Here is a 20,443-nt window from a genome sequence, read left to right as displayed (position 1 = left end):
TTACAAGATCAAGAAGGAACATTATCTTTTAAGGAGTTGTCTTGTTGCTAAGAGAATGTTGCTCTTTACGTGAGCAGGTATTTCTGCCGATAGGGTGAGGTTTGCTCGATGCATAATGCAGATACACAATGCACAGTAAGGGGAAGAGAGGGAGCCAAAGGGCAGAGAAGATTTTTTTATGTTTAAATTTTTCTTGTCTTGGGAGTTCCCTGGCAGTCCAATGGTTAAGACTCCACACTGTCACTGCCAAGGGCCTGGGTTCAGCCCCTGGTCAAGGAACTAAGATCTCACAAAAAGTACGGCACAGCAAATAAATGAATGAATGAATGAATGAATGAATTTATCTCATCTTGCCATAAAACATAAACTTTATTTCACAATAGGAAAATGTGGACTTTGTCCTTATAAACAGGAGGAATTCATCAAGATTAGTAATAGATTTTTCACTTTAGAGAGATAATTCTTGTGGCAGTGAGGAAAATGGATTGAAAATTTAGTCATTGCAAAAAGCACAATTAAGAACTTAGCTTGGGCTTCCCTGGTGGCGCAGTGGTTGAGGGTCTGCCTGCCGATGCAGGGGACACGGGTTCGTGCCCCGGTCCGGGAAGATCCCACATGCCACGGAGCGGCTAGGCCCGTGAGCCATGGCCGCTGAGCCTGCGCATCCGGAGCCTGTGCTCCGCAACGGGAGAGGCCACAACAGTGAGAGGCCCGCGTACCACAAAAAAAAAAAAAGAATTTAGCTTAAGGGACTTCCCTGGCGGTCCAGTGGTTAAGACTCCGCGCTTCCACTGCAGGGGGTGCGGGCTCAGTCCCTGGTCGGAGAGCTAAGACCCTGCATGCTGTGCGGTGCGGCCAAAAAAAGAATGAATTTAGCTTAATAACCCACACAAAAGATGAAAAAGGCCTGGAAAAAACATTTTGTATAGGGCTTGGGAACCAAGAGATTATGAAAAGTGACAGAGAAGTAGTTAAGGATTATGCACAGATTTCTAAGTGACAGGCAGGTTTACACTTCAGTTGTGGGGGTTCCCCCAAGTTTATTGAGGTAATTGACACATAACAGCGTGTTAGTCCAGGGTGTACGGCATGATGATTTCATACGTGTATATATTCCAGATGGTTATCACGATAAACTTCGTTCACGTTAGTCACCTCACATCATTACAAATTATTTTTCTTGTGATAAGAACTTTTAAGATCTACTCTCTTAGCAACTTTCTAGTATATAATACAGTGTTAACTATAGTTACCATGCTGTACTTTGCATCCCCAAAACTTACTTCTCTTACAATGACAAGTTTTTATCTTTTGACCACCTTTACCCATTTCTCTCTCTCTCACACACACACACACACACACACACACACACACACCACCCCCGCCTCTGGCAACCACGAGTCTGTTCTATTTCAGATTTTTTAGAGTCCACATAAAAGTATGATCGTTTGTCTTTCTCTGATTTATTCCATTTAGCATAATGCCATCAAGTTTCATCCAAGTTGTCACAAATGGCAGGATTCCCCTTTTTTATGGCTGAATAATATTCTGTGTGTGTATCACATTTTCTTTATCCATTCATCTGTTGTTGGACACTTAAGTTGTTTCCATGTCTTGGCTGTTGTAAATAATGCTGTAATTATTTATTTATGCAAAACAGTATAGAAGTTTCTCAGAAAATTAAAAATAGAACTACTATATGATCCAGCAATTCCACTTCTCAGTCTGTATCCAAAGAAAACAAAATCATTATCCCAAAAACATACCTGCACCTCCGTGTTCCTCAGTGGAACATTATATACTAAGATTTAATGGAAATAGGGTTTGGAGGAAGAGGAGAATGAGCAGAGGTGATCCTTAGTGTAGTTTGGGGCTTATTGTTTTTGAAATGCCTTTGGAGTATCCACATGGAGATGTCTAGTATGCCTTTGGAAATATGGAACTGAGCTTAGGAGCATAATGAGAGAGAGGGAGAGAAACAGAGATAGATATAGATGTGGGAGTTACACATGAAGGCCATAGTGAAGCAAACAGTGGGAATAATGTGTTTGTTTGTTTGTTTATGGAAAACACACAGAGAAAAGAAAGCGATTGGCCCTAGGAAGCATCAGCTCTGGGTGGGGAAAAAAGGTACTATTAGAAGCCAAGGCAGGGAAGTGTTTCCAAAATAAGAGAAGGACCAACCAGGTCTGTAGGCCTGGAATTTGACAATTAAATGGTATAATTGAAACTAAACTAGTTTTGGTAGAGTGGTGTAAGCAAAAGTCAGATCTCAGAGAAGGGGTGGGGGCAGCAAATATTGAGTCCTTTTAGGAACGTTTAATTGTGAAGAGAAGAAGCAATGTGGAGCAGAGGGAGGCAGGACATACAGGGTATCAGAGTAAGAGGTCAAGTTGAAAAGATGTTTTCTCAAGTATGTGGAAATGTTGAACATTTTTGCAGATCAAGAGGAAGAAACAAGTACACAGGAAGAGTTGAAAATATGAGGAGAAAGATGATAATGGAGAAGGGACTCAGAGGCCACATCAGGGAAATGGGAGATAGTATAGGTGGAGAATTGGCCTTAATGAAAAGAAGTAAGACCACTGCTGAAAACAGGAAGGAAGGACAGAGTAAGGATTTCAAAAAGTTTAGAGGTGTAGGGGAGGAAAGTTGAAATCAGTAACTGGATCACTTGATCAGGCCTCTATTCTCCTTGTCCTGGAAGGGAGCAAGAGCAGGACTGAGGACTTGGGATAAATGGTGAAAGTTTACAGCAGAAGGTAGAAGATTAGATAAGACTAACATTTGCAAGATAGCAAAAGAGTGTTAAGGTAGAGTTGGATGTCCATTTGCGCTGACTGACAGAGATTCAGGTTGAGAAGGGAAACAAAACTGGAAGCACTCAAATACTGAAAAAATGGAGTTCTAGGGACAGGAGATGGAACTTTAGCTTTAATGGAAACGAGAGACTAGGAAAGGATGAAGGACAGAAAGCTGTAGTCATGGAGGGAAATATTCAGAGTTGTGAAAGACTCAATCCCTAAATCTTTAAAAATGATTGAAAAAGCAATACCTGCAATAGGATTTTGAAGGTTTTCTGTCATAAACAACCTTCAGACTTCTGTCCTGAGTGAGTAGTTTTGCTTTCACAATGGTTCACTACTGTCCCTTGAGGCAAGAAAGAAAAGAAAATACCAGTGCTTACCCACTGCATAGAGAGTGGACAAGCAGGACAGAGTTCGTTTCCACCCAGTTAGGGTTCAGTTGAAAGCAGTGCTATAGGATGAGATTGCTGAAAGAAATGCCAACGCTTACATTAAGATTTTACCCCTGACAGAAAGTGAGCAAAGTGCTGGGTGGGCACATTCACCAGGGGAGAAGGTGCCAGCCCACCCATCCATCATCCTCCAGCTAGTGCCTGGAGGGGCAGCATGTTTCTGTTTGCAGTGAGAACCAATAATTAGGGTCACACCTGCTTGAAAACATTCTTTTGGATAATTGGGTGAAGATTTAAAGTTAGGTTAGGTGCCAACATATTCCCTGCCTTCCTTTGGGTGGATAAGTGGCTCCACTGGCACTGAGCCTTCTTGGCTTCTTTTTTGGACAAATCAGGTACAAAAAAAGAACAGCCCACCCATCCTTTCATTAATCCCTCAGTATTTTCTGTTTGAAAAAGATCTGGGAGCATGTGAAACTTGGTTTGGGCCTTACACTATTCACAATGTTCAAGTGAATTTTTTGGAATCTTTGTTACCCACGAGGCCTGTGGGGACCAGAAAGGTCCCTAAATGGTACTAAGACAAGAAATGTCTAGCCCTGGCCAGTCCTTCTCTCACATCTTGAAGGCAAGTGTTAAAACAATTGTTGCTGCTTTTCCTTCCAGAAATTCTGTACAAAGGCAAGAATGGAAGTCAAGTTCTCAGAAGAGGATATGAAATAAGGGATAGAATCTCATACCTACCTGGGTCTAACACAGTACATACATACACACACACACACACACATACACACACACACACATTTTCACCTCAAAATGGCACACTCGGTGATCACAACTGTTCTTTCACTAAGCGTCTTTAAGCTTTTTTTTTTTCCTTTTTGTTATGAGGACTGGACTTATTGCTTGTGAAAGTATGGCTCTTCTCTGACTTCTTTTGCATCCTGGACCTGTCCCCGTCTATAATATAAGCAAAACCCAAAGCCTTTTTTATAGTGATACAGTTAAGGTAGAAAAGACATGTTCTTTTTGGTTTCCTAAAAAAGAAACTAAATTTTAAAGGGTATGTTATAGGCTATATGTTCATGTTTGGTTGTTACTATAATTTTGATAATTTTATTAATGCCATAAACCTGTGTTAATTATAATAATGTATACCCTGTTCTTAAAGAACATTAGACCCAATCTTTTGATGAAAAGTAGCTTATTGGTGCCATATCAAATGTCTAAAATGCCATCAAGTTTTCAGAGCTGCCTTGTTATCTTTATTTGTACAGATCAATCTGATTTTGGGTTCTTTGTCAAGAATAAAATGATCTCTTATTGAGCTAGAAAGAGATAGAAGGTGTTTTGTATTTTAATTTTGGCTAGAAAAGTGTGGTTCCTGGACCAGCAGCATCAGTATGATTTAAAGAAGCTCAGTGCCCGGATTTTTACTAGGGGATGGCACATAGGCAGTCTCTGCCTGACAGGTACAAAAATTCAGATTCCCAGAAGGGAGGCAGGTGTTCAGCATAAACTGTATTGTTTATACAGACAATGTAGGCACAGTGAGTTCTGGCAATGGTGTGAACCTCCCCAGAATCCAAGTTCCAGATGCTTGCCAAGGGCCAACCTAATATGCAGTGCTTTCAAAGGATAGCAGTCGGACCTGCTATGCTTCTTTCTTCACAGCTGTCCTAAATATATCAGTGTTTGATCCATTCTTTTTATTGAGTTACTGGTCTTGATGTATGTCTGTGTGGCAATTTCCTTAGAATGTAAACTCTTTGAGGGCAGATAGCATCTATTCTGTAAACTTTGTCAGACCTCAAGATGAGTGCCACTTACAGTGTGAGCCTGTAATAAATCCTTTGCTTCTGTTCATGCTTTGTGCCTATATTGCCTATTGCATCACTCCTTGTTTAAATGCTGACCATTCTTCAATGCCATACTCAACTCCCCAACTCTGCCATGAAGCCTTAACTGATTAGACAGTTGACTTTGAGCTCTGCTTTTTCTTAATTCTAGTGGCCCTCCAAGTCTTGTGCTATTCAGTTTAGTGCCAAATTTTATACTGCCTTAAAATTTCCTCTCATTTCTTATACTTATCTGTCGTCTCTTGTCAAAATATAAACTCCTTAAAGCAGCCTGATCTTTTCTTTTTTAAAGAGCAGTGGTTCCTAGACCCCCCAAAATTTTTTTTGATTGATTAATGATGTAAATTACATAGAAAAAACAAACTAAATAAAATGATTAGACCTAGCATTCTTGTATTTTTAGATATTTAGAGGTAAATCAAACAATCTTCCTCTTTAGAAGGAGAGTAGTTAGGGAATTCCCTGATGGTCCAGTGTTTAGGACTCCGTGCTTTCACTGACAAATGCCCTGGGTTCAATCCCTGGTTGGGGAGCTAAGATCCTGCAAGCCATGCAGCGCGGCCAAAAAAAAAAGAAAAAGAGTAGTTAATCCCATAGATTTGATTAAACAAGGTATAATTACAGAAAGGATACCTCCATTTTACAGAAACCTCCTGTGGTTTGAATAAGGGAATGTCAGAAACCAAATCAATTACAGTGGCCCTTAATTGTTAGCTGGGCCTCAGTTATCTAAGTTGTTATATGGGGTTAAAGAAGTCATGTTAAACCAGTAATTTTTGATTGTATACTGTATTTTGCCAAATGTTTTTTCCCCAAATTGCAATTCTGGGAAGCCGCCATTATTCTAGACATAGTTGATAGCTGTAATTAATCACGTCCTGCTTTTAGCAAACCAAATTGAACATGTTCTGTTAGCCAAATTTTCGGTTATCTGTAGGGTTCTTTGTCCCATTTCCCATGGACGGGTAAAGGCATTTCTGTTGTCATTTTGTTTAATTATTATTGAGATGCTGGAGACTCGACATTTAAAATTAATACCATTCAGCAGAGGATTTAGAACCAACGATTAGAAATTAGAAATGCTAACATGTGTTTTAGTAGTATTGTATTCTTCTTTTATAAATTTATTTATTTATTTATTTTTGGCTGTGTTGGGTCTTCGTTTCTGTGAGAGGACTTCTCTAGTTGTGGCGAACGGAGGCCACTCTTCATTGCAGTGCGCAGGCCTCTCACTGTCGTGGCCTCTCTTGTTGCGGAGCACAGGCTCCAGACGCGCAGGCTCAGTAGTTGTGGCTTATGGGCCCAGTTGCTCCGCGGCATGTGGGATCCTCCCAGACCAGGGCTCGAACCCGTGTCCCCTGCATTGGCAGGCAGATTCTCAACCACTGCGCCACCAGGGAGTATTGTATTCTTGGTCAACTCATTTCTGTTCTAATTTCCCCTGTGGAGGTCTTGGCTAACAGCTTATATAGAATACCACATTTAGACTCCAGGATCCATGCAACGGGCTATTGCTGCCATTTGAAGTGAATAAATCGTTTTTGTCTCCAATCTTTGCAGGTATAAAGAAGTGAATAAACGGAGACCCCGAAGTTTACTAGAGAAACTGCGCTGGGTGACCCTAGGCTACCATTATAACTGGGACAATAAGGTATTAAAATTTTCTTGCTAATTCCATTGTTTTTCCATTTTTATTCTTTTTGGGCCCACATAGTTTGACTTCTTCCTGGCCAAGCTTAAAGTATCAGAATATACATATGTGGAAGGATTTCTTTCATTTATTCCCTCCTAAAATCCTCTTGATATGGTATCTCGAGAGGAATGAATAATTTATCAAGAGAAAATTACTTTTTCATATGTTCTCAGGTTATATTATTTTATCAGAAGTCATTGGTGGTGCTTCTGGGGAGGTTTCAGGGATACAGATTTTTCTTTACTGTATTCAAGAGCAGTTCTCAATTACAATCTTTATTTCCATTATTATTTAGTGTTTGTTGATCATTTATTTTCTACATAATATGTGCCTGGAGTAAAAGAAGCTCCATGTACTTCTGGTATTCTCTTCCATCAACTCACAAAAGAACTTTCAAGATCTAGACGCCTTTGACTGCTGTATAAGGTGTGAGCAGGAGAGAGATGGGAAAGAATGTCCTACAGTTAACAAAGTTCCATGTTTTCTTGAGGTACAATTTCTTCTTTTGTGACCCCTACGATTCAGAAAATGCCTCCTTTATCGCTGGCATCTCAGTGCCTCTTTTCGCAATGATATGTTTGCCACCAAGTGGAAGGACTAATTCTGAGAGTAAACTGAATAAAGCAAATTGGTATAGACCATCTTCCTACTAATCAGTTACTTTTTAAGAGCTCCATAGTTTCAGTCAACCCAGCTCATTAATAAATATGTTAACTACTCAAAATAATGGTAAATGTTGCTCAGAACTATTCATGATAAAATTCTTATTTTCAGTGATATAGATTTAATGGAAAACTAGACATCTATTTGGGGAAATGGCCATGTGGTTTTCTTTGTGTTAGACACCTTGGATTTGAATCTTGCCTTCAATATGGATAGTGCCTCCCCCATAAGGTGGTTGTGAGGATTAAATGATTAACGCCTTTGTAGTATTAACAACAGTGCCTGGCTATTCTAAGCAGTTAAATGTATTAACACCATAAATGTTAGCTTATTGTTTTTTATGATATTAATTTTACTGTAGATATTGTTATTCTCCAAGGAATAAGTTAGCCTCATTTACTAAGAAAAACATGGAGTGAAAATTATCAAAAGCACTGAAAGGGTAATCAGAAAAAGAGAAAGAGAATTAAGAAAGAAGAGTAGTACATAGACAGTTTGGATAGGGATGAAAGCCCAAAAAGGTAATTCTTATATTATAGCAGAGGCAATCTAGTGATAGAATAGGAGCTCTAAGTGGCTGGTCTTCTGAAGGACTAAAACAAAATGTTAGAGAAAACCTTCTTAAAGTTCTCTAACTACACCCTTAGTTTTCAGAAATTAAATAGGAGCTCTCATTTGCAGTTCAGGAAAAGAAGAAAAAAGTAAAACAGATTCCAACTGAAAAGGCTTGGCCATCCATCAAAGACTTTTCAGAAAAGTCTTTCTTAATGAGAAGTTAAAGCTCACTTCTCAGCCCTGAACCAAGATGCTGGTGTAGAAGGACGTGCTCTCACTCCCTCTTGTGAGAACACCAGAATCACAGCTAGCTGCTGGACAATCATCGACAGGAAGACACTGGAACTCACCAAAAAAAGATACCCCACATCCAAAGACAAAGGAGAAGCCACAGTGATACGGTAGGAGGGGTGTACTCACAGTAAAATCAAATCCCATAACTGCTGGGCGGGTGACCCACAGACTGGGGAACACTTATACCACAGAAGTCCACCCACTGGAGTGAAGGTTCTGAGCCCCACGTCAGGCTTCCCAACCTGGGGGTCCGGCAACGGGAGGAGGAATTCCTAGAGAATCAGACTTTGAAGGCTAGTGGGATTTCATTGCATGACTTTGACAGAACTGTGGGAAATAGAGACTGCACTCTTGCAGGGCATACACAAAGTAGTGTACACATTGGAACCCAAGGGAAGGAGCAGTGACCCCAGGGGAGACTGAACCAGACGTACCTGCTACTGTTGGAGGGTCTCCTGCAGAGGCGGGGGTTGGCTGTGGCTTGCCGTGGGGACAAGGACACTGCCAGCAGAAGTTCTGGGAAGTACTCCTTGGTGTGAGCCCTCTCAGAGTCTGCCATTAGCCCGAACAAACAGCCCAGGTAGTCTCCAGTGTTGGGTTGCCTCAGGCCAGAAAACCAACGCGGCGGGGGTGGGGTGGGGGGGGTGGGGGGCGACCCAGCTCCACCCATCAGCAGTCAAGCCGATTAAAGTTTTACTGAGCTCTGCCCACCAGAGCAACTGTCAGCTCTACCCACCACCAGTCCCTCCCATCAGGAAACTTGCACAAGCCTCTTAGATAGCCTCATCCACTAGAGGGCAGACAGCAGAAGCAAGAAGAACTACAATCCTGTAGCCTGTGAAAAAAAAAACCACATTCACAGAAACATAGACAACATGAAAAGGCAGAGGGCTATGTACCAGATGAAAGAAAAAGATAAAACCCCAGAAAAACAACTAAATGAAGTGGAGATAGGCAACCTTCCAGAAAAAGAATTCAGAATGGTAGTGAAGATGATCCAGGACCTCGGAAAAAGAATGGAGGCAAAGATCGAGAAGATGCAAGAAATGTTTAACAAAAGACCTACAAGAATTGAAGAGCAAACAAACAGATGAACAATACAATAACTGAAATGCAAACTACACTAGAAGGAATCAATAGCAGAATAACTGAGGCAGAAGAACAGATAAGTGACCTGGAAGACAGAATGGTGGAATTCACTGCTGCGGAACAGAATAAAGAAAAAAGAATGAAAAGAAATGAAGACAGCCTAGGAGACCTCTGGGACAACATTAAACGCAACAACATTTGCATTATAGGGGTCCCAGAAGGAGAAGAGAGAGAGAAAGGACCCACGAAAATATTTGAAGAGATTATAGTCAAAAACTTCCCTAACATGGGAAAGGAAATAGCCACCCAAGTCCAGGAAGCGTAGAGAGTCCCATACAGGATAAACCCAAGGAGAAACACACCGAGACATATAGTAATCAAATTGGCAAAAATTAAAGATGAAGAAAAATTATTGAAAGCAGCAAGGGAAAAACGGCAAATAACATACAAGGGAACTCCCATAAGGTTAACAGCTGATTTCTCAGCAGAAACTCTACAAGCCAGAGGGGAATGGCATGATATAATTAAAGTGATGACAGGGAATAACCTACAACCAAGATTACTCTACCCGGCAAGGATCTCATTCAGATTCAATGGAGAAATCAAAAGCTTTACAGACAAGCAAAAGCTAAGAGACTTCACCACCACCAGACCAGCTCTACAACAAATGCTACAGGAACTTCTCTAAGTGGGAAACACAAGAGAAGAAAAGGACCTACAAAAACAAACCCAGAACAATTAAGAAAATGGTCATAGGAACATACATGTCAATAATTACCTTAAATGTGAAGGGATTAAATGCTCCAACCAAAAGACACAGGCTCACTGAATGAATACAAAAACAAGACCCATCTATATGCTGTCAACAAGAGACCCACTTCAGACATAGGGACACATACAGACTGAAAGTGAGGGAATGGAAAAAGATATTCCATGCAAATGGAAACCAAAAGAAACCTGGAGTAGCAATACTCATATCAGATAAAATAGACTTTAAAATAAAGAATGTTACAAGAGACAAGGAAGGAAACTGCATACTGATCAAGGGATCAATCCATGAAGAAGATATAACAATTATGAATATATATGCACCCACCATAGGAGCACCTCAATACATAAGGCAACTGCTAACAGCTATAAAAGAGGAAATCGACAGTAACACAATAATAGTGGGGGACTTCAACAGCTCACTTACACCAATGGACAGATCATCCAAAATGAAAATAAGGAAACACAAGGTTTAAATGACACAATAGAACAGATAGATTTAATTGATATTTATAGGACATTCCATCCAAAAACAACAGATCACACTTTCTTCTCAAGTGCACGCAGAATATTCTCCAGTATAGATCACATCTTGGGTCACAAATCCAGCCTCAGTAAATTTTTAAAAAATTAACTCATATCAAGCATCTTTTCTGACCACAACACTATGAGATTAGAAATGAATTACAGGGAAAAAATGTAAAAAACACAAACACATGGAGGCTAAACAATATGTTACTAAATAACCAAGAGATCACTGAAGTAGTCAAAGAGGAAATCAGAAAATACCTAGAGACAAATGACAATGAAAACACGACGATCCAAAACCTGTGGGATGCAGCAAAAGCAGTTATAAGAGGGAAGTTTATAGCTATACAAACCTACCTCAAGAAACAAGAAGGATCTCAAATAAACAATCTAACCTTCCACGTAAAGGAACGAGAGAAAGAAGAACAAATATAACCCAAATTTAGCAGAAGGAAAGAAATCATAAAGATCAGAGCAGAAATAGAAACAAAGAAAACAATAGCAAAGATCAATAAAACTAAAAGCTGGTTCTTTGAGAAGATAAACAAAAGTGATAAACCATTAGACTCATCAAGAAAAAGAGGGAGAGGACTCAAATCAATAAAATTAGAAATGAAAAAGGAGAAGTTACAACAGACATCGCAGAAATACAAAGCATCCTAAGAGACTACTACAGGCAACTCTATGCCAACAAAATGGACAATCTGGAAGAAATGGACAAATTTTTAGAAAGGTATAATCTTCCAAGACTGAACCAGGAAGGAATAGAAAATATGAACAGACCAGTTACAAGTAATGAAATTGAAACTGTGATTAAAAATCTTGCAACAAACAAAAGTCCAGGACTAGATGGTTTCACAGGTGAATTCTATCAAACATTTAGAGAAGAGCTAACACCCATCCTTCTCAAACTCTTCCAAAACATGGAAGAGGAAGGAACACTCCCAAACTCATTCTATGGGGCCACCATCACCCTGATACCAAAACCAGACAAAGACACTACAAAAAAAGAAAATTACAGACCAGTATCACAGATGAATATAGATGTGAACCTCCTCAACAAAATACTAGCAAATGGAATCCAACAACACGTTGAAAGGATCGTACACCATGATCAAGTGGGATTTATCCCAGGGATGCAAGGATTCTTCAATATATGCAAATCAATCAATGTGATACACTGTATTAACAAATTGAAGGAAAAAACCATATGATCATCTCAGTAGATGCAAAAAAGCTTTTGACAAAATTCAACACTGATTTATGATAAAATCTCTCCAGAAAGTGGGCATAGAGGGAACCTACTTCAACATAATAAAGGCCATATACGACAAACCCACAGCAAACATCATTCTTGGTGGTGAAAAACTGAAAGCAATTCCTCTAAGATCAGGAAGAAGACAAGGATGTCCACTCTCGCCACTATTATTCAACATAGTTTTGGAAGTCCTAGCCACGGCAATCAGAGAAGAAAAAGAAATAAAAGGAATCCTAATCGGAAAAGAAGTAAAACTGTCGCTCTTTGCAGATGACATGATACTATACATGGAGAATCCTAAAGATACCACCAGAAAACTACTACAGCTAATCAATGAATTTGGTAAAGTTGCAGGATACAAAATTAATGCACAGAAATCTCTTGCATTCCTATACACTAATGATGAAAAATCTGAAAGAGAAATTAAGGAAATACTCCCATTTACCATTGCAACAAAAAGAATAAAATACCTAGGAATAAACCTACCTAGGGAGACAAAAGATCTGTATGTAGGAAACTATAAGACACTGATGAAAGAAATTAAAGATAATACCAACAGATGGAGAGATATACCATGTTCTTGGATTGGAAGAATCAACATTGTGAAAATGACTCTACTACCCAAAGCAATCTACAGATTCATTGCAATCCCTATCAAATTACCAATGGCATTTTTTACAGAACTAGAACAAAAAATCTTAAAATTTGTATGGAGACAAAAAAGACCCCGAATAGCTAAAGCAGTCTTCAGGGAAAAAAGCAGAGCTGGAGGAATAAGACTCCCTGACTTCAGACTATACTACAAAGCTACAGTAATCAAGACAATATGGTACTGGCACAAAAACAGAAACATAGATCAATGGAACAGGATAGAAAGCCCAGAGATAACCCCATGCACCTATGATCAGCTAATCTATGACAAAGGAGGAAAGGATGTACAATGGAGAAAAGACAGTCTCTTCAATAAGTGGTGCTGGGAAAACTGGACAGCTACATGTAAAAAGAATGAAATTAGAACACTCCCTAACACCATACACAAAAATAAACTCAAAATGGATTAGAGACCTAAATGTAAGTCCGGACACTATAAAACTCTTATAGGAAAACATAGGAAGAACACTCTTTGACATAAATCACAGCAAGATCTTTTTTGATCCACCTCCTAGAGTAATGGAAATGAAAACAAAAAATAAACAAATGGGACCTAATGAAACTTCAGAGCTCTTGCACAGCAAAGGAAACCATAAACAAGACTAGAAGACAACCCTCAGAATGGGAGAAAATATTTGTAAACAAGTCGTCACACAAAGGATTAATCTCCAAAATATATAAACAGCTCATGCAGCTCAATATTAAAAAAACAAACAACCCAATCCAAAAATGGGCAGAAGACCTAAATAGACATTCTCCAAAGAAGACAGATGGCCAAGAAGCACATGAAAAGCTACTCAACATCACTAATTATTAGAGAAATGCAAATCAAAACTACAGTGAGGTATCACCTCACACCAGTTAGACTGGGCATCGTCAGAAAATCTACAAACGACAAATGCTGGAGAGGGTGTGGAGAAAAGGAAACCCTCTTGAACTGTTGGTGGGAATGTAAATTGATACAGCCACTATGCAGAACAGTATGGAGGTTCCTTAAAAAGCTAAGCATAGGGGCTTCCCTGGTGGCGCAGTGGTTGAGAGTCCATGTGCCGATGGGGGGGACGTGGGTTCATGCCCCAGTCCTGGAAAATCCCACATGCCGCAGAGCAGCTGGGCCCATGGGCCATGGCCTCTGAGCCTGCGCGTCTGGAGCCTGTGCTCCGCAACAGGAGAGGCCACAGCAATGAGGCCTGTGTACCGCAAAAAAAAAAAAAAAAAGAAAAAGCTAAGAATAGAATTACCATATGATCCAGCAATCCCACTACTGGGCATATACCCAGAGAAAACCATAATTCAAAAAGACACATGCACCCCAGTGTTCATTGCAGCACTATTTACAATAACCAGGTCATGGAAGCAACCTAAATGCCCATCGACAGATGAATGGATAAAGAAGATGTGGTACATATACACAATGGAATATTACTCAGCCATAAAAAGGAATGAAATTGGGTCATTTGTTGAGACGTGGATGGATCTAGAGACTGTCATACAGAGTGAAGTAAGTCAGAAAGAGAAAAACCAATATCGTATATTAACGCATATATGTGGAACCTAGAAAAATGGTACAGATGAACCAGTTTGCAGGGCAGAAATTGAGACACAGATGTAGAGAACAAACGTATAGACACCAAGGGGGGAAAGCGGCGGGGGGCAGGGGTGGGGGTGTGATGAACCGGGAGATTGGGATTGACATGTATACACTAATATGTATAAAATTGATGACTAATAAAAAAGAAAAATGAAGAGGAAGAGAAAGAGAAAGAAACAGGAAATAAGTATATTGTTAACATACTGAAATAACAAAAATATACTGAAGCCCATTTTTTTAAATGTGGATGAAAGATTACTGCGTGTGTGATAGGTTTCTCGTTGGTGTTACTGTCTGCATTCCTGTTAATGGATTGTTTCTGCTGTATTGAATCCTCTGTGCTTTGGAGCAGATGTGTACCAAATTGTCTTTTGTCCCAGTAATAATCACTTACTGAAGACAAAAAAAAAAAAAAGAAGCTCACATCTCTCCAGAGCCATGACCATTGCTCCAGCTAGTCGACACTAGTGGGGATGTGAGACAAAAGTGGATTTTCTAATCAGATTTGAGGTTGACTGAGTAACGGGAGGAATGAGAGAGGAGCATCAGCCCAAGGAAGGGATCAGGATGCTGCTGGCTTACATAGCCAGACTAGCCGTCAGCCTCATCTGCTGCGTAGGAGGCTGCTGCCTTGTCATTCTCCGAAATTGTATATGTTTTGTAGAGAGAGTATTCTGGCCTTTGTTTTTTTGTTTTTTAAGAGAAAAAGGATATTTATGATCCTTAGGTACAAAAAATAGAGGCAGTTCAGGGGGAAAATTACTTCCATTTTAAGGTCGTGCCTTGACCACAGTGTAAGTCGGTTTAAATTCAGATGTTTTGAGCATGTCATCCCATCAGATTGACCAGTGAAATCACATGAAACTACGTTGCAGGCTGAGGGGTCCAAAATCAAACTGGCTATAGTATTTGAGGGATGGGTAAATCATGCTATATTAATATTACATGTAATAGAGAACAGACTTGTGGTTGCCATGGGGGAGGGAGGGATTGGAAGTTTAGGGTCAGCAGATGCAGACTATTATATATAGAGAATGAATAAACAACAAGGTCCTACTGTATAGCACAGGGGACTATATTCAGTATCCTGTGATAAACCATAGTGGAAAAGAATATTAAAAAGAATGTAGGGCTTCCCTGGTGGCGCAGTGGTTGAGAGTCCACCTGCCGATGCAGGGGACACGAGTTCGTGCCCCGGTCCAGGAAGATCCCACATGCTGCGGAGCGGCTGGGCCCGTGAGCCATGGCCGCTGAGCCTGTGCGTCTGGAGCCTGTGCTCCGCAACGGGAGAGGCCACAACAGTGAGAGGCCCGCATACCGAAAAAAAAAAAAAGAATGTATACATAGGTATAACTGAATCACTTTGCTGTACAGCAGAAACTGACACAACATTGTAAATCAATCAGTATATTGCATGTAAATTAGATGATCTTAAAGTGGTAATTAATCTTATGCCACACTTGCCTATTTTCCTGAGATCATTGTTTATTTTTCTTATTCTCCCTACTTTTATCAAAGAAATACTCAGCAGATCATTATACACCTTTCCCTTCTGACCTGGCTTTCCTCTCAGAGCAAGTAGCCGCTGCCTGTGGATTTCAGGGTTTCCGAGCCGAAGCAGGAATCCTGAATTACTACCGATTAGACTCCACACTAGGAATCCATGTAGACAGATCTGAACTAGATCACTCCAAACCCCTGCTTTCGTTCAGGTAAGTTGGGTCTAGGGATTTTGAATTACTTATCAGTTCATTCCTTTTTCTAAAGCACTTTTAAGCTTAAATAAAACATTAGATTTTTTAAATGGTTGGACTCTATAATCTTTCACTTCTGGGCATCTTAGCCATGTATCATAAGTAAAATTAGCCTAGTCCTTTTCGAGTAATGACCAAATTACAATGAATATTTCTGTTTAAGATGCATGGAGTCTGTCTTTTATAATGAGAGGTATTGTCAGTGTCTGTGGAATAGATAAGTGGTAGAGGCCATAAGGCAAAGTGAGCAACCTTTTTGGAATAGAGGAGAGCAAAGCACAGAAGCCTGAAAAGTTTACTCTCCTTTTCTCCCTAAATGTAAGTTTATATTTCTGCAAAGTACTGCACCTGTATCTCATGAGGAAAGTGCCTGAACAGAATCTTTTATTAATTGCCTTATCTTTAAAGTGAACAGGAATTATAAATATATATTAAAGGACCCAAATAAATTTTAATTTGCTTATTTAATTGCTTCAGATTTTATTTTGCAGCAGTTCTGTGGGCTATAATAAGTTTAAATAGCAGATCATGGGCTGGTCGCTCATAGACACAAGCTGGAAAAGAAGTATCTTAGCATGGTTTAAAAAGGAGGATTGGGACTTCCCTGGTGGTCCAGTGGTTAGGACTTGATGCTTTCACTGCTGTGGACCCAGGTTCAATCCCTGGTCGGGGAACTAAGATCCCACAAGCTGCACAGTGCAACCAAAAAAAAAAAGCAGTGGGCAGTAACTTTCCCAGTCATGGCTAGTAACAGAAACTTACTATTTGTATTGTTTTACTTTTTTTTTATAGCTTCGGACAGTCTGCCATCTTTCTCCTGGGTGGTCTCAAAAGAGATGAAGCGCCCACCCCCATGTTTATGCACAGTGGTGACATCATGGTAATGTCAGGTTTCAGCCGCCTGTTGAACCATGCAGTCCCGAGGGTCCTTCCCAGTCTGGAAGGGGAAAGCTTGCCTTGCTGCCTAGAGACGCCTCTCCCAGCTGACCTCCCCAGAGACTCAGTGGTGGAGCCCTGTTCTGTGGAGGACTGGCAGGTGTGCGCCAGCTACTTGAAAACTGCTCGTGTTAACATGACTGTCCGGCAGGTGCTGGCCATAGGTCAGGACTTCCCTTTGGAACTCATGGAGGAGAATAAAAGAGACATCACCACAGAGGGTTCCTGCCATCTGGATGATGAGAACAGCCAAGTAAAATGAGCTAGGTTAAACCCTGACTGCTGAGACTTGGAGAGCCCCACTCTTTTACTCAGGCAGGTCTTACAGTAAATGACCGTGCTGTTTTGTATTGCCGCAGACTTCAGCACAAAGACAGGCCAAAAGCAGAGGCAGGGAAAAACTCATCATTGATCACACTGTTGCCTTGGAACCCATCCTGAAGAGAAAACATTAACCACTTTGGCCAGAGAAGTGCTTGACGTGATCCAGTCCCAGTTAGGTTTTGGCACTAACGTATGTGCGAAGTCCAAGGAGGTATGAGCTCCCACAACAGCCTTCTCAGCCTCGCCGTTATCTCTGAGCAAGGTAGACGTGAGTTTCCATGTCTGTGGAATCTTTAAATACCTCAGGTTTTATTGATGGGAAACATAATTCCCCTTCCACCACCCCATCTAGTGATTTGTGGTTCCATGAACCAACCATTAGTCTTACCTTCTTAATTCTTCCAATCAACACCAAATTCTTTGATCTTCTCTGGCCTTCACAGAAAAATCCTATACACTTAAGACAGTGGAACTGGAAATCGCATCTCCTAGAAAAGACAATCACAGTTATCTCTCTTGCCTAAAAGGTAAATATATATAAACCCAAGGAAAGAGGGACAGTAGTTTCTCCAGATGTCTTTCAGGTCTGTAAACTCTTCCCGTTGGCTTTTAAATGCAATTTTAATTGTTGGACTAAAAAAGTCCTAAGGGTATTCTGTAACTGTTTTCCCCATGAATAAACTTACTCAGTTTTAAATTAAAGATCTGTATCTATGTTTGAGGGTAAGTGATTCTGGGATTCGTTTTTTTCCTATTTTCACTTGCTTTATTCATGCTATTGAAGCCTTCTAGCTGTTTCTGCCCTAAGTATTCTTTGTGGCTATCTCACAGGAGAGAATATTCCTTGATATTCCAGTCACTGCTGTTTTTTGTATTGTAGACAGTATGGAAAATGCATGAAGCACTGAGTTTAATCTGTGTACCCCCACCAGTTCACCTCGGTACACCCTGACCCTTTGAGTTACCTTATGTCTCGGTGGGCCTCAGTTTCCTCACTCATAAAATGAAAATATTTATTACCATCTTCCTAGATGGATATTGCTATTTCAAACAATAATGGAAATTTAGTGCTCCTTTCTAGAAACATAATATTGCCAATATTTTATTACTATCTGGACTCTTAGAAACATTCTGGCTTATTTGTTTGTGTGGACGACTGACCAGAAGCTGCTTTGATACCTGCTGCTTGCGACATGACTTGCCAAATTTGCATTTCTCCTCTGTCCTGCCTTTTTTTTCTTATGAGTGTTGAGTATTGAGTTTATATTGTAATCCTTGGTAGGGTTTTTTTTGTTTGAAGGAATAAAAATTAACAGGTTCATCCTTTATGTGTACATACATAGGTTCTAAAATTCGTTCGTGATAGGATAATTTTATATAATTAAAATTACCACTGGAAAAATCCCTTAAGTTTTTAATAATGTACATTATATGAACACTGTGTACATTATATGTGACCCACTGAACACCAACACATGTCATTTAGTAAATCCAGCAGTCAGCTTATCTTTCAGCATTAGAAGATTGCTCTTTAGTCAGTTATCAGATGAAGGTATTGCCTTGTGTTCAGGGTCAATATTTTACAAAAAATACATGTTCCAACTGTAAACTCACACTCCATCAAGCAAGATATGTATGCTGTGAGAAGCATGTGGAAACTGAGGCCAGCCAAGAGGATGGAAGACTCCTGTCTCCCAGCCCACGCTTCCTCTAGGGATGTGCTCCTGGACTCATTTGCGGGGTGGAGAGGGCTGAGCAGAATTGTTTGCACAGTTCACTTCTCTTGTTTTTATGTATATTTCTGTGAGGCACATATAGTTGAAGATGTATATAATGCAACTACTTTGACAGCAGAAATTATACAGCTCAAGGAAAAAGGAAAAGTTGGTGATTTTTCTGCATTTAAATGAGGATGATCCCCCCCCACCAAGTTTGTTTTAGTTGTCTCCCAGATGTTTTCTAAGTCAGGTGTCAGCAAACTGTGAGCTACCCTCTGTTTTTATACTGCCCATGGACTAAGAATCATTTGTACATTCTTAACCGGTGGGGGGAAAAACTCAGAAGAATAATATCAGTGACACATGAAGATTATATGAAATTCAAATTTCTGTGTCCATAAATAGTTTTATTGGAACACAGCCACACTAATTCATTTCCAGATTATCTGTGGTTGCTTTCATGCTAAAATGACAGTTGAATAATTGCAACAAAGTCTAAAAGATATGATCCAGGCTGTACAGCAAACATTTGCCAACACCTAGAAAGGAAACCAGACCCCTAGAAAGGAGCCTGAAACCAAGAGAAAACATCAAGGGGAAGATATTTTGTTTTCTTTATTATTTTATATCAAAAATGCCAGGGTAGATAACTCTGTGTTCTAGGATGTACATGGTATCAAGAGTGGAGTCACAAATGTTAGGTCTGGGGAAGCTGGCGCTCATGCTCTGCAAGTGGCAGTGTAACTTGCTATATAACCTTTAAGGCTCAGTTTGGCATCATGTAACCTGTAATTCTGTTGTACATCCCAGTTGGGCCAGGGCAGTCCTGAATGATGTTCCCTATTCCTCTCAGAAGGGTTCTGGTTTGATGATAAATTATATGGTCATCCTAATTATGTTCTAAAATGTGTACCATTTGACCCAATAAATTTCACTTCTAGTTGAGTCTAGGGAAGTAATTAGAGCTGTCTGCAAGATTTTTGTATAAGAATGTAATAGTCAGTTTGAAATAAGCTCAATATCCAGCAACAAGGAGTTGATTAAATTCATGTATGTGTTCAATAAATGGTTATTGAGCACTGTTCTTTGATTTGCACAAAGTACCCGCTTTTGTGGTGCTTATATCCTAGTGGAAATGACATAACCATACAGAGGAAAACTATAACCATTAAAATTCATGTTTTGGAAGAACAAATAAAGATATGAGGAAATACTTGTGTTTAATGAGAAAACGCAGTTATGAAACCATGCATAGTAACCTCATTCTGTATAGATTGTTTATATATATTTTTTAAACTGGAAGGATAGGTATACCAAAGTGTGAATGATAGTGGGATTATAGTTGATGTTTCTTCTATTTGTGCTTTTCTGTATTTCTTTTTTTTTTTACATTGAAAATTTTTTTGTCTTTTTTAAAAATAAATTTACTTATTTATTTATGGCTGCGTTGGCTTCGTTGCTTGCATGCAGGCTTTCTCTGGTTGCGGCGAGCGGTGGCTTCTCTTGTTGCGGAGCACGGGCTCTAGGCGCGCGGGCTTCAGTAGTGTGGCACGTGGGGTTCAG

General features: G+C 39.9%; 1 protein-coding gene across 1 annotated transcript in view; it reads left to right on the top strand.

The window, feature by feature from the left end:
* Positions 1–20,237, top strand: part of ALKBH1 (alkB homolog 1, histone H2A dioxygenase) — a 32,402-nt gene extending 12,165 nt beyond the window's left edge. The window contains exons 4-6 of the mRNA XM_029238680.1: positions 6,619–6,709; positions 15,667–15,860; positions 16,695–20,237. Coding sequence (XP_029094513.1) covers positions 6,619–6,709; positions 15,667–15,860; positions 16,695–17,100 — 691 coding nt within the window. The 3' untranslated portion in view covers positions 17,101–20,237. The remainder of the gene's footprint in view (positions 1–6,618; positions 6,710–15,666; positions 15,861–16,694) is intronic.
* The last annotated feature ends 206 nt before the right edge of the window (positions 20,238–20,443 follow it).

The sequence above is a fragment of the Monodon monoceros genome, unplaced genomic scaffold (genome assembly GCF_005190385.1).
Source record: "Monodon monoceros isolate NGI ecotype Baffin Bay Population unplaced genomic scaffold, NGI_Narwhal_1 Super_Scaffold_21, whole genome shotgun sequence".
In the NCBI taxonomy this organism is placed as follows: domain Eukaryota; kingdom Metazoa; phylum Chordata; class Mammalia; order Artiodactyla; family Monodontidae; genus Monodon; species Monodon monoceros.
The sequence above is the reverse complement of the archived record's forward strand: the minus strand, read 5'-3'. Positions and strand labels throughout refer to the sequence as shown.